General features: G+C 39.4%; 1 protein-coding gene across 2 annotated transcripts in view; it reads left to right on the top strand.

Moving 5' to 3' along the window:
- The window catches only part of LOC145536040 (dedicator of cytokinesis protein 11), a 201815-nt gene that overhangs the window by 163265 nt on the left and 25587 nt on the right, over nt 1-12963 (top strand). For both annotated transcript variants that reach the window (XM_081564420.1, XM_081564421.1), the window contains exons 42-44: nt 2633-2746; nt 5228-5443; nt 5532-5589. In XM_081564420.1, coding sequence (XP_081420546.1) covers nt 2633-2746; nt 5228-5443; nt 5532-5589 — 388 coding nt within the window. The remainder of the gene's footprint in view (nt 1-2632; nt 2747-5227; nt 5444-5531; nt 5590-12963) is intronic.

Here is a 12963-nt window from a genome sequence, read left to right as displayed (position 1 = left end):
GTATCTAGTTATTTTTGGATACTAGGTCTAGCATTATATGTTAGGGTGTCTAATATTTGCTTTCATAGAAATGTCACTTGAATACCATCTTCCTCCAAAGCATTTCTGCAATTAGTGTGCTGATATTTTTGAATTTCCCTGTTACGGTCCATTCTTCTGTGTTAAAACATCAATTTGTCTCAAGTCCTATATTCAAATAGAAATGAATTAATAAATTGCAGACTATGGTTCTAAGTGCTAAATAAACTGATTAAGTTGTAGTGTTATGATTATGATCTTTTAAATCCTAATAACAGCTCTATAATGTAGGTATTGTTATTATCCCTATATTGCCTTTAAGGAAAGTGAGGCACAGAAGGGTTAATTCACTTTCTCAAAGCCATTCAGTGCATAATTGATAAAGTCAAAGTTTGAATCTTAGGTCAGCTGGACTCAAGAGCCTGCACCCAACTCCTACAGTATCTTGCTTCTCAGGACCGGGGTAAAGCTTCTGGCCACTAACACCTTAGCCTGAATCATATAAGCATTCATTGAAAGGAGCCTGAGAGATTTAAAAGCACCATGCATGCATGCTCAGTTGCTTCAGTTGTGTCTGACTCTTTGCAAGCCTATGGACTGTAGGTCACCAGGCTCCTCTCTTAATGGGATTCTCCAGCCAGGAATACTGGAGTGGGTTGCCTTGCCTTCTTCCAGGGAATCTTCCCGACCCTGGGATCAAACCCACATCTCCTGCATCTCCTGCATTGCAGGCAGATTCTTTACTGCTGAGCCATCAGTGAGGCCTAAAAGCACCATTACATGGCATTATACTGTTACCATTATGTAATGTATAGACTATAACATATACTACTGTCTAACTATTGTATAGTCTATAACATAACATATACTACTGTCTAAACTATTTAGATAGGCCCTAGTCAGAAACTCCTTGGACTGCAAGGAGATCCAACCAGTCCATCCTAAAGGAGATCAGTCCTGGGTGTTCATTGGAAGGACTGATGTTGAAGCTGAAACTCCAATACTTTGGCCACCTGCTGCCAAGAACTGACTCATTGGAAAAGACCCTGATGCTGGGTAGGATTGGGGGCAGGAGGAGAAGGGGACGACAGAGGATGAGATGGTTGGATGGCATCACCGACTCGATGGACGTGAGTTTGGGTAAACTCCGGGAGTTGGTGATGGACAGGCAGGCCTGGCGTGCTGCGATTCATGGGGTTGCAAAGAGTCAGACATGACTGAGCGACTGAACTGAACTGACTGAGTCAGAAACAAAGAAGAGAGCTGAGGCACTGGAGTTGGAAGTCCACCACACCGAGATAGTCTAGTGAAAAGAAATAAGAAACCATCAAAGAAATGTCATTTATTCCCGACTTTGTCAAAACTATTAACTAGCAAGCATATTGAAGTTAGATACCTGTATCTACCATTGTATCAGTTCACTAATTATGAAAACGGTTTCAGGTCTAGCTGTGCTATGAGTTTGGAAGATTTTTCACATCAAACCAAGGGAAATCTCAATAAAATTTGAAACTAGGAACCTCCATTGATCTATAATTCTGGTTTTGTGACAATACCATACTGTCTTGATTACTGTAGCTTTGTAGTATAGTCTGAAGTCAGCAGGATTGATCCCCCTAGCTGTAGTTTTCTTTCTCAAGATTGCTTTGGCTATTTCGGGTCTTTTGTGTTTTCATACAAATTGTAAAAATTTTTTTTCTAGTTCTGTGAAAAATGCCATTGGTAATTTGATAGGGATTGCATTGAATCTGTAGATTACTTTGCATAGTATGGGTATGGTCATTTTCACAATATTGATTTTTCCAATCCATAAACATGGTGTATCTCTCCATCTATTTGTGTTGTGTTTGATTTCTTTGATCAGTGTCTTATAGTTTTCTGCATTTGAGTCTTTTGTCTCTTTAGGTAGGTTTATTCCTAGGTTTTTATTCTTTTTGTTGAAGTAGTGAAGGAGTTGTTCCTTAATTTCTCTCTGATTTTTTGTTGTTAGTGTATAGGAATGCCAGGGATTTCTCTGTATTAATTTTGTTTGTGTCTTGCCACTTTACTGAAGTTGATATTTTTTTTAATGATGACTTTGTCTTTAGCTTAAAAAAATTTTTTTTTTGTTTATTTTTGCCTGTGCTGGATTCTTCATTGCTGTGTAGCCTTTTCTCTGTTTGTAATGAGTAGGGGCTGCTCTTCGTTGCTGTGTGCCAGCTTCTCATTGCAGTGGCTTCTCATGTTGCAGAGCATGGGCTCTAGGACACGCTGGCTTCAGTAGCCGTGGCATGTGGGCTCAGTAGTTATAGCTCACGGGCTCTAGAGTGCAGACGCACTAGTTGTGGCGCAGTGCTCTGTGGCATGTGGGATCTTCCCGAATCAGGAATCCAACCCATGTCTCCAGCATTGGCAGGCAGATTCTTTACCACTGAGCTGCCAGGGAAGCCCCTAACATTGCTGTTTCAATAGAAGAATTTAAACCCCTCATGTAAGAAGAAAATAGATTTTGTTGGAACTCCAGTATCTTTAAAAGAAGCATTTCATATGAGTACCTATGGGTTTGTACGTTGATGAAAACAAGCAGCATGTTTTCAAAAGACATTTGAAAGATGGTGTTTTCTTCTTTCCACAGATAATAATTGCTGTAAGCCAGCTGATAGCAGATGTAGCACTAAGTGGAGGATCGAGATTTCAGGAGTCTTTATTCATTATCAATAACTTTGCAAACAGTGACAGACCTATGAAGGTATGTTCTCACTTTAAGTGAAAAATTAGAACCATGTTCACTGTCAGGGGAATTTAACTTCTCAAGGTAAACTGTGCACTGGATTCACAACTTTTATATAGTATCAAGTGTATAGAATATAAGCTTCATGAGTCAAGGCTTTGTTTAGTACACCCCTATACCTCTAGAACCTAGAACCTATACCTAGAACACTGCCAGGTACCCAGTAAATATTTAGTATTAGTTGAATGGGTGGATGAATGACCATACGGTGTGTACTTAATTATGATAGGATTTGAATTTTTTCTGGGGTTGAGTTTTAAACTTACTCAGCAAAGAAATGGGTTTTTTTCTCAACCATTGTAACCATTTATAAGATTGGTTAATTAAACACTGAGTTGGAAATTTCACAAAACATTACTTTCTAGAGTTGCTAATAGCTGCTGGATCCTTTGTCAGCAGATAAGAAATGGCACAGAAGGGATTCATTACTACATGATATTCCGAGTTTAAAGAATCATCTGTTAACTGGGGCTTGCCAGAGATACTCATTGGCAAACCCACGTCCAAGGCTGTCGTTCTTAGGTAACCGTTGGCTGAGGCCAAACCCACGACCCTGAACACCACTCCTCTGACCTACCTATATACTTAAAACCTAAAACGTTGTAAAAGTTCATTTGTTGTTTTGTTGCATGGAGAGTAGGTCCTGTTCTTCAATCATGTACATGTTGAAGGGAAGAAGACTCCTTTGCCAATAGAGAACGTTTCCTCCCAGAGGAATCGTCCCCATTCTTGGGAAAGGTCATCTTCCAGCATAATTTTACAATTTGTGTAAAATCTGGAAAAAAAGTTTGCAGTCATAGCATACTTGACTTTTGGGACATGTAGAATCTTTCTACCAAAACATATTCCCATAGGAGTGTTGCTTAGACTGAAAAAAACAAAAAACACTGAATGGTGCCAGCCATTCTCAGGCTGGGAAAGTAGAACTTTTTAGCCAGTTCTACTGGTTCCTCAGGAAATCAGTATACTGCTCCAACTAATCCCATGAGCGCAGAAAGAGCTTATGTCCTTTAGCATCTTTTATTCATACCCTAAGAGTATTTTCCATTTTTTACCATCCTTAATTCCATGTTATATAAAAGTTAGACTGCCAACTTTTTCAAAGTAAATGAGGTCTGTTTTAGCCCTCCTTGATAGGAAATCATTTTCATGACTCATTTGTGAAATGACAGTTTTATTTGGGTAGGGCAATCATTACCAATAAACTCTATTACAACAAAGGTATAGATTTCTCCCAGTAAATGAAATCTCTATTAATGTATATGAAGAGACTTTTTATATATATATATATATAGAGAGAGAGAGAGAGACACACACACACACATATCGATAATAATTTTTAAAAGTCATCTTTAAAGAAGACTCTTTCGAAAATCATTTTCTCCACCTTTGGTGATATTCACATTGAAAAGCTCCTTAAGGCCTGTACCTGTCCCTACTCCTCTTCTCAGAACCCTACATATAATTGTGATTACTCCAGTGGGGTGAATAGGAAACTCTAACTTCGTATTTTTGAAGACAAAAACAGCCCTTTAAGAGAGAGTAATGATCTATTTAAGCTCTTCACAGAGTGTTCTGTGATTCATAAACTCTTATTTGCATAATGGGAAATTGGTTTTCATGTTAATGCATATGTTAGTGGGTCGATGGAAGAGTGACTAAGGTCATGAGCTCTGTAGCCCAACTGCCTGGATGTCATTCCTGTCTCTATCACTTACCAACTTCACGACTTTGGCCAAACAACTTATACCTGCTGTGTATCTCGGTTTTCCCATTTGTGAAATGAATTATAATAGTCTTAATTCCTAATGTTGTTATAAAATTTTAAACATGTAATTCATGTCAATGTATGGCAAAAACTATTACAATATTGTAAAGTAATTAGCCCCCAACTAAAATAAATAAATTTATAAAAAAAAATAAATAAATAAAATAAAATAAAATTTTAAACATGTAAAGTGCCTCGGCCACTGCTTGGTACATAGTAAGATATTAATTTTTAATTAATACCAATATTTATTATTTGATAATTTAAATTATTAAATAATTTAATTATTTAATTAATACTAATGTTTATTATTAAATAAATATTAATTTAATACTATTGAAACTAAAATTACGCAGTAATGACAAATATGGATTACCTTCATGGCAATTGAATTGACAGCAGAGGAGGCGGGGTCCGAAACCAGGTAGTCTGGCTCCAGAGTCCGTGCTTTTATGTGTTATGAATATACTGCCATCAAACTCAGTGCTTTTGAAGCCTGAGATAGTAGAATATTGTTTAAAGAATTAATTTAAAATGAAGAACCAAGAACCGAATACCAAGATTTCTGACAAGGGGTAAAAGTTCTATGTTATTCCCAGGATGGGATGCTTAGGCTTAGAGCACACCGATAACATTGAAAAACATGTCTTTTTTGTTTGTTTTGATATTAGGCAACTGCTTTTCCCTCAGAAGTCAAAGACTTGACCAAGAGAATCCGTACTGTTCTTATGGCCACAGCTCAAATGAAGGAGCATGAGAAGGACCCCGAAATGCTAATTGATCTCCAATATAGCTTAGCCAAGTCCTACGCAAGTACCCCAGAGCTCAGGAAAACCTGGCTTGATAGCATGGCCAAGATTCATATAAAAAATGGAGATTTTTCAGAGGTGACTACTTATGACTTTGTTCTAAACAGAAGCCCTCACAAACCCCTGGAGCACAGTCTGATAGTTCTTCTTTGTCATCCTTTTTCAGGCAGCAATGTGTTATGTCCACGTAGCGGCTTTGGTTGCAGAGTTTCTTCATCGGAAAAGTAAGATATTTCTGTTCTTCAAGTCAGGGAGAACTTCAGTTAACCCGAGGAGTTTTATCTTTGTAGCTTGCGGCTATGAATGGCATATGATTGAGCTCTGAAAATATGCTCACCTTTCATCTCACTCATTGTTAAACAGAAGTCGTTCTAAAAGAAAACTGGATTGTTCATTTGCCTTCTGTTTTCATTAAGAGTGTAAGAATAAGTTAAATAGTACAGGGCCAGGCCTGATGCCCAATTTCCAAGACTATCTCCCTGGAAGACTGCCACAGATTAAATTCTTCTCAGGGCTTATGGGAAGCTCTGGATAACATACATCACTTATTTTCCCCTGTCTGCCCCAACTTTACCAACAACTGTCCATGAATTATATCTGTACAGCCATTTTAGTATAACAGTATCTTGGTATTAAAAGGGTGTTGAGAGGACTTCCCTGCACTCCCAGTGCAGGGCTCATGTTCTGTCCCTGGTCAGGGAATCAGATCCTGCATGCCACAACTAAAGGTCTCACCTGCTACAACTAAGACCCAGTGCAGGCAAATAAAGAAAGAAATATATTTTAAAAGATGCTTAAAAGACAAAAAAGGGAGTCCATTCATTAGCTAGATGGCCCTATAAGATGTCGTTTGTTTGTATACCCATCTCAAGAACAATTTGGCATCTATACATGGATGAAGTGCCTTTGTGGGAGCTGTGGGATCCAGCCCCACATGCCAAGGGACCTGAGAGGAATGTTACCCACCCATGCATCGGGTAATAGGCAGACAGACCTGTGTCCTGTCTGTGGACCTTGCAGTGGCCTATGAGTTGGCTCCAGCCCCTCTCACCTACAGTCTAGGATCTCCTGGAGAACACTTCTTTAGATAATCACCCACAGACAAGAAAGCCTTGGGGGAAGTCCAGAAGTCCAGTGGAGAAGTTCCGGCATGCTGTTGGAGCAAAAATTATACAGGTTTGAATGCACTGGAGAGGGTAAGAGGAACAGTTTGATTTATTCATGTCACCTTTTCCACAAGGTGGCACAGCTCAGTGCCAAGAGAGACTTTCTTACCCTTGATTTCTAGTGCAGGGAAAAGTGAGAGCATATGAATGGGTACTGTGTTTCCCAGCAGCACAGGATGCTCCCAAAGAGGCCCATTTCTCTCCTGCTCCATCCAGAGTTCTGAGTCGTGAGCCGAATGAGTGGGAGGCAGGAAGAGGCTGAGGGAGCAGCAGATAGGATTCTTAGAGGGCATTACATGCACAGAGACCCTACTAACCACATCATAGACTCTATGAAAAAGCCTTCCAACAAATCCCTAGAGATATTTAGCCTGTGGATCACCTACTGGCCCACAGGCACCCCTTGTACTCCATGTACCTCAACCACACTCTCCCCCATCCTGTAGCTGGATCTATGTGCTTGCTGCTGAAGGCAGTGAGAGCCAGCTCTGGCCGATGGTTACTGAGCATGTGCAGAAAGCCAGCCAGAATTTGTGGGCCAGGGAGAGACCACAAGTAGCATCATCCTTGGCAAATCAAATGGGAGGCTGTTAGCATCTGGCCTAGTGTGTTGCATTGTGGAGAAAAGACATATGTGCTTATGAATTCTGTCATATGCGGGAGCCAGAATTGCAGAGCAGGTGTATCCATAGAAGGTCTGTGAAAGCCTCAGAATTCCTAGCAGGACAGATGGAAAGTATTTCTCACCCAAAATCAGTCATTAAAATTGGTTGAAGGTGGCTGCCATTTAAAATGTGAAGATAGTAATGCAAAATTTCAAGGAACATGAAAAAGGAAGGAAATATGACACCCCCAAAGGATCACAATAATCTTGTAGTAAGAAAGACATGGAGATCTGCAATTTATCTAATAATGAATTCAAAATAGCTTTTCTAAGGAAGCACAATGAGCTACAATAAAACAAAATTCAATAAAATCAGGGAAATAATACACAGACAAAAGGAGGAGTTAAAGAGAGATGGAAATCTCATAAAAAGAACCTAACTTTTTCTGGCACTTATGAATTCAATGAATGAAGTGAAAACTGAAATAGAGAATATTAAAAACAGAATTGATCAAGGAGAAGAAAGAATCTGCATTAAAATACTAGACCTTTGAAATTATTGAGTCAGAAGAGAAGTCGAAGTATAAAGAGTGAAGAAAGCCTATATGATCTATGGGATACTATCAGCAGAAACCTTACAGCCTAGGAGAGGGTAGGATGATATTTTTCAAATTCTGAAAGAAAAAAATAACTGCCAACCAAGGATACTCCATCCAGCAAATTTGTCCTTCAGTAATGGACAGATGACCACTCTTCCAGTCAAACAAAAGCTGAGGGAGTCCATCACCACTAGACCTGTCTTCCAAGAAATGCTGAGAAAAGTTCTTCCTGTTGAAGTGAAAGGATGCTTATTAGTGTTATGGAAACATGAAATGGATCTATATGAATGGATGAAGAAGACATGGCACATGTAGTCAATGGAAAGAAGAGAATCCTACCATTTGTGACAACACAGATGGACCTTGAGGGTATCATGCTAGGTGAAATAAATCTTAGATAGAGAAAGACAAATATGTACGATCTTACTTACACGTGGAATCTTAAGCCAGACTTGTAGCAGCAGAAAGTAGAATGGTGGTAGCCAGAGGGGTGCCAAAAATAGGGTGATTTTGGTCCAAGAGTACAAATTTCCACTTACAAGATGAATATGTTCTGGATATCTAATGTATATAGTGATTATAGTGAGGAAGATTTTGTTATATACTTAAAGGTTGCTAAGACAGTAGATCTTAAATGTTTTCACTCTGTCCAAAATGGTAATTATGTGTCGTGATGAACTCTAATGTGGTAATCATTTCACTATATATACACGTATCAAATCAACACATACACCTTAAATGTACACAGTGTTCGATATCAATTATGTCTCAATAGAGCTGGGGCTGGTTGTAGGGCTGGGGAGGGGCATCCACAAAAGGAGTCATGGTCTTAAAGGGCTCGGGATTTGATAAGTCTAATTCAGGAATCTGCCTGGAAGCTTCTCTTTGCCAAATTAGTATTGTTGACTACAGTAACAACTACTTAAATAGTAAAACAGTTGAGTTGGTAGAAGAGATACACATACATGTATGGCTGAGCCCTTTGCTATCCACCTGAAACTGTCACAGCATTGTTATTCGGCTCTGCTGCTGCTGCTGCTAAGTCGCTTCAGTTGTGTCCGACTCTGTGCGACCCCATAGACGGCAGCCCACCAGGCTCCCCTGTCCCTGGGATTCTCCAGACAAGAACACTAGAGTGGGTTGCCATTTCCTTCTCCAATGCATGAAAGTGAAGTCTCTCAGTCGTGTCTGACTCTTAGTGACCCCATGGACTGCAGCCTACCAGGCTCCCCCGTCCATGGGATTTTCCAGGCAAGAGTACTGGCGTGGGTTGCCATTGCCTTCTCCGTATTTGACTCTACTCCAATACAAAATAAAAAGTTTAAAAAAATTGATTGACATTGGGCACTGCAAAGAAATCTCCCACTGTCGATCATAATTGCCAAGCTCTTGGGTTGGCCAAAAAGTTCCTTTGGGTTTCTTGTAACATCATTTGGAGAAGGCAATGGCACCCCACTCCAGTACTCTTGCCTGGAAAATCCCATGGACAGAGGAGCCTGGTAGGCTACAGTCCATGGGGTCGCTAAGAGTCGGACACGGCTGAGCGACTTCACTTTCACTTTTCCCTTTCATGCACTGGAGAAAGAAATGGCAACCCACTCCAGTATTCTTGCCTGGAGAATCCTAGGGACGGCAGAGCCTGGTGAGCTGCCATCTATGGGGTCGCACAGAGTGGGACACGACTGAATCGACTTAGCATAGCATTTGGAAAACCCCAAAAGAACTTTTTGGCCAACTCAGTATTTCCTTGAAGGCAGTCAAATGAGTAACATTACTGCAGAATGAAACCATCTTGTGGGAGTCATATCACTCTGGTTTTGGCTATGAGGACACACCATGTTTTATTTTTTAATTCTAGAATTTGTTACCCAGGTATTTTTCTTCACAAACAAAATAGCATAACTAAAATGATTCCTTTTACTTGCATATTAAATTAACCACCTTCTGTTTGGTACTGAATTTCTTTTCAACAATCATATGTTTGAAATTGACATGCTCTAATATTTTCTTTTTAGTACATATGTGGTTTTAAAGTGGAGAACAAGATTAAGTATCAAAAGAAGGCCTTGTTTGAGGCTTGTTTTCCCTACATCACTGGTATGCCTGTGAAATTGCCATAAAAACAAAATACTGAAATCGCACACCTGCAGTCAGAAATAAACTAACAAATATGAGAACCCTAAACACAACTAAATAAGGTTTTAGGTGTGTCTTTCAGATATATCAGGTTAATATTATCTCATCTTTTCAATTAGTATAAATTTGAAATAAGAGTTTTATGTCTGCTGAGTATAAACCTACACCCATTAGATACTGAAAATAGTTAACTGTATTAAAGTATTTCCTTAGAATGTTTTCAGAGGAGCCAAGACCTTAAAACTAAGCAAAAATCAAGAATTGTTTCTCTCCATTATCAGTTCTTAAGCTTTAGAATTATAACTATAGGATTGGAGAAAATAGGAACTAAAATATATAAATATTGCTGTGAATTTTTTTTGGACATTAGCTTGAGGCAGCCAGCCTGAACAGCAAACAATGTCACATGTTTCAAGAAGTGGAAACAGTGCTTTTAACTGATCATTTAAATACTTACTTCACAAAACCTTCAAGGGTTGTTGTTTTTTGTTTTCAGAATTTATCCTTCGTAGAAATCAAAGAGCCCTTCTCTGAGTAGGAAAAAAAACAATGTTTTGCATTTTAACAAAAAATAATGTTAAATTTAGGAGAAGTTTACATATTTATTTATAGGTACCATCTATTTTTAAGCCTGGAAAATTCTACTCACTTAAACTAGAAAATCTTATTCTGAAATTTTGGCAATAGTAAAATCCTTAGGGTTTCCCTCCCTTAGCTTCTTTCATTCCAATGATCCAAAACAACTGATTTTGTTAATTTTGTGTTTAAAGTATGATTGTTTTGCCAAGGTAAACCACTAGTGTTAAAACACAAGTTAAACTCTTAATCTGTTAACCTGTCTTCCAGTCTGAGAAATCCATAACCTAGATAAGACCTGGATATTCACAGAGTAAATAAAAGTACATTTAAGTGCAGGAATGAGAGAAAAATTTCCATTTATACTTAAGACAAACTTATTTATCAAAAATAATGGAACAATTGTAGAACCCTTTGCTTTCTATCAAATATCCTTCTATGATTAAGACAAAATCTCTGACATATCAATTGCCAAAATTTTTCAGTTTTCTCAAAGTTCTATGCCATTTCTCTTGAAGTCATCATAAAGCTTTCTTTTTCATCAAGATGAAATGAAATGCTACAGCTGACGCATTGGAGACAGATGTTCTCCTGTTTAGAGTTTTTAAGAAAAAATATAGTTTGTCCCATTGGCTGGTTGCCTGAGTGAGCAAAGACGTGGTCCCCGGGCATCCCAAAGTGACCACAGAACACCAGAGAGGGGCCATTTCTAGATCCTGTTTTTCATGTTTCAGGCACTCAACTGAAAGGGAAAGTGGAGAGAGAGGAACAGTGCTCCCTGCCTCACCCCCACCCTCAAACTTCTTTCAGCCAGAGCTCTTGCTCTTTGCACCAGAGATCTTGAGGATCTCATTTTCTTCCCTTTTTCTAAGTTACCTCTAAGCGGTGATACGAGGTGTTAGTTACTCCCACTCCCAAAAATACATAATCAAAAAACAGATCTAAATTTCCCTACTTCTACTTTGTCTGCAAACCTCAACATGTTCTAGGTGTCATTCTCTGGAGACTATAGACTCATGTACCTCTTCCTCTTCTCTTCCTGAGACAGTGCACAGCTGTTTTCCCCCAGGGTAGACAAGAGTCAAGTGTGCATTCTTCCACCACCACAAAGCATCCGAGATTCAGCAAAGCTTCAGGCCTGTAGAGCTCCTCCATCACCCCAGGAAAAGGAATTTCCTTTCCCATAGAGTCTGTTCTTTTCATGCCTTATAGGGCAATGTTGGTCCCTTTCCCAAGTCTTTATACCCAGGGTCTGACAGCTTCAGTTCTGCGTAGCTTTTCCTTTCCTCAGTTCCTTCCCAGTTACAGCCTTTTCCCTTTCTGCCCTCCACTCGATAGCAGTCTTATTTCAGCAAGGGTTGGACTGCTTTCCCACCCTCCAAACTCTCCTCCACTTTGTTCATGGGACCATTCATGCTCAAGGTAGTCATCTAGTTGGACAGTTTGCATCTTGCTTTCCCTAGGATAACATCAGGAAAACAGAAGCCACAGTTCTAAAGGGCAGAATCAGGAATCCAGGTCACATGCCAGAAAGATTCAAAGCAGACCCTTTAAGACCATGTGATATAATGCTACATAGGGCTACAGAAGAGCTCTCACACACGTATACACTGGCCTAGATTTAGTAACTTGTTTCATCTGAAACAAGACGAAATGAAACAAGACTAAAGGGAATCAAAGTTTTCCCCAAGCATTTTGAAGACCCACAAAAAAGAGTCCTCTTACCATTGGATAGTTTGGTGGGTGTTGATAACTTAAATAAACAAGGACATGTATATTTATATATATGGATATGTGTATGTATGTGTATGTATATGTGCTTCTCTAATTGGAGATGCATCATTGGGCATAGGAATCAAGATAATGCACTTAGCAAGAAGAGTGGACGCTGAAGCTGAAAAAATCCATAAGAGTAGTCTTTATACCAGATGATGTAGACCATAAAGTCCAAAAGTAGCTCTTAACCTGTTTGTTTATGACAGGAACCATAATTTACCCTTCCTTTACTTGAGATACACACTGAAAGACCCTTTCCTGAGATGCTTTGGCCCCTTTTTATCTTCTCCTAAATCCCGGCCTTCTCTAGAAACCCTGGATGTGGGAATCATTTAAAATAATAATATCCTCAGAGTAGACAGAATTTTTCCCCTAGTCATGGATGTAGCTGCCTGAGGCCTTCAGGGGGTTGACTCTTCTTTGTTAAGGACTACATTCTTTGTTCACTCAAGTTTTGGGGCCCTCTTCCTTAACTGCCTAACCCTTCACTTTATGAATCAAGTGGGATGTTTTCTCCTAAATTTCAAAAAGTTGTCACAATGCACTCAACGAGTGTTCCATAGACCAAGCCATGATACATGACCCGTTTTCCATCAGAATGCGGAGAAATCTCAGTATGAGGTTTGGCTTTCTTAACCCTTCCTTCTTCCTTCCCCAGCCTCTAACACCAGCTGCTGCTGCTGCTAAGTCGCTTCAGTCGTGTTCGACTCTGTGCGACCCCATAGACGGCAGCCCACCAGG

Source organism: Giraffa tippelskirchi, chromosome X, assembly GCF_054371585.1.
Source record: "Giraffa tippelskirchi isolate mGirTip1 chromosome X, T2T-mGirTip1v1.2.pri, whole genome shotgun sequence".
Classification (NCBI taxonomy): Eukaryota; Metazoa; Chordata; class Mammalia; order Artiodactyla; family Giraffidae; genus Giraffa; species Giraffa tippelskirchi.
This window is presented reverse-complemented; position numbering and strand designations above follow the sequence as displayed.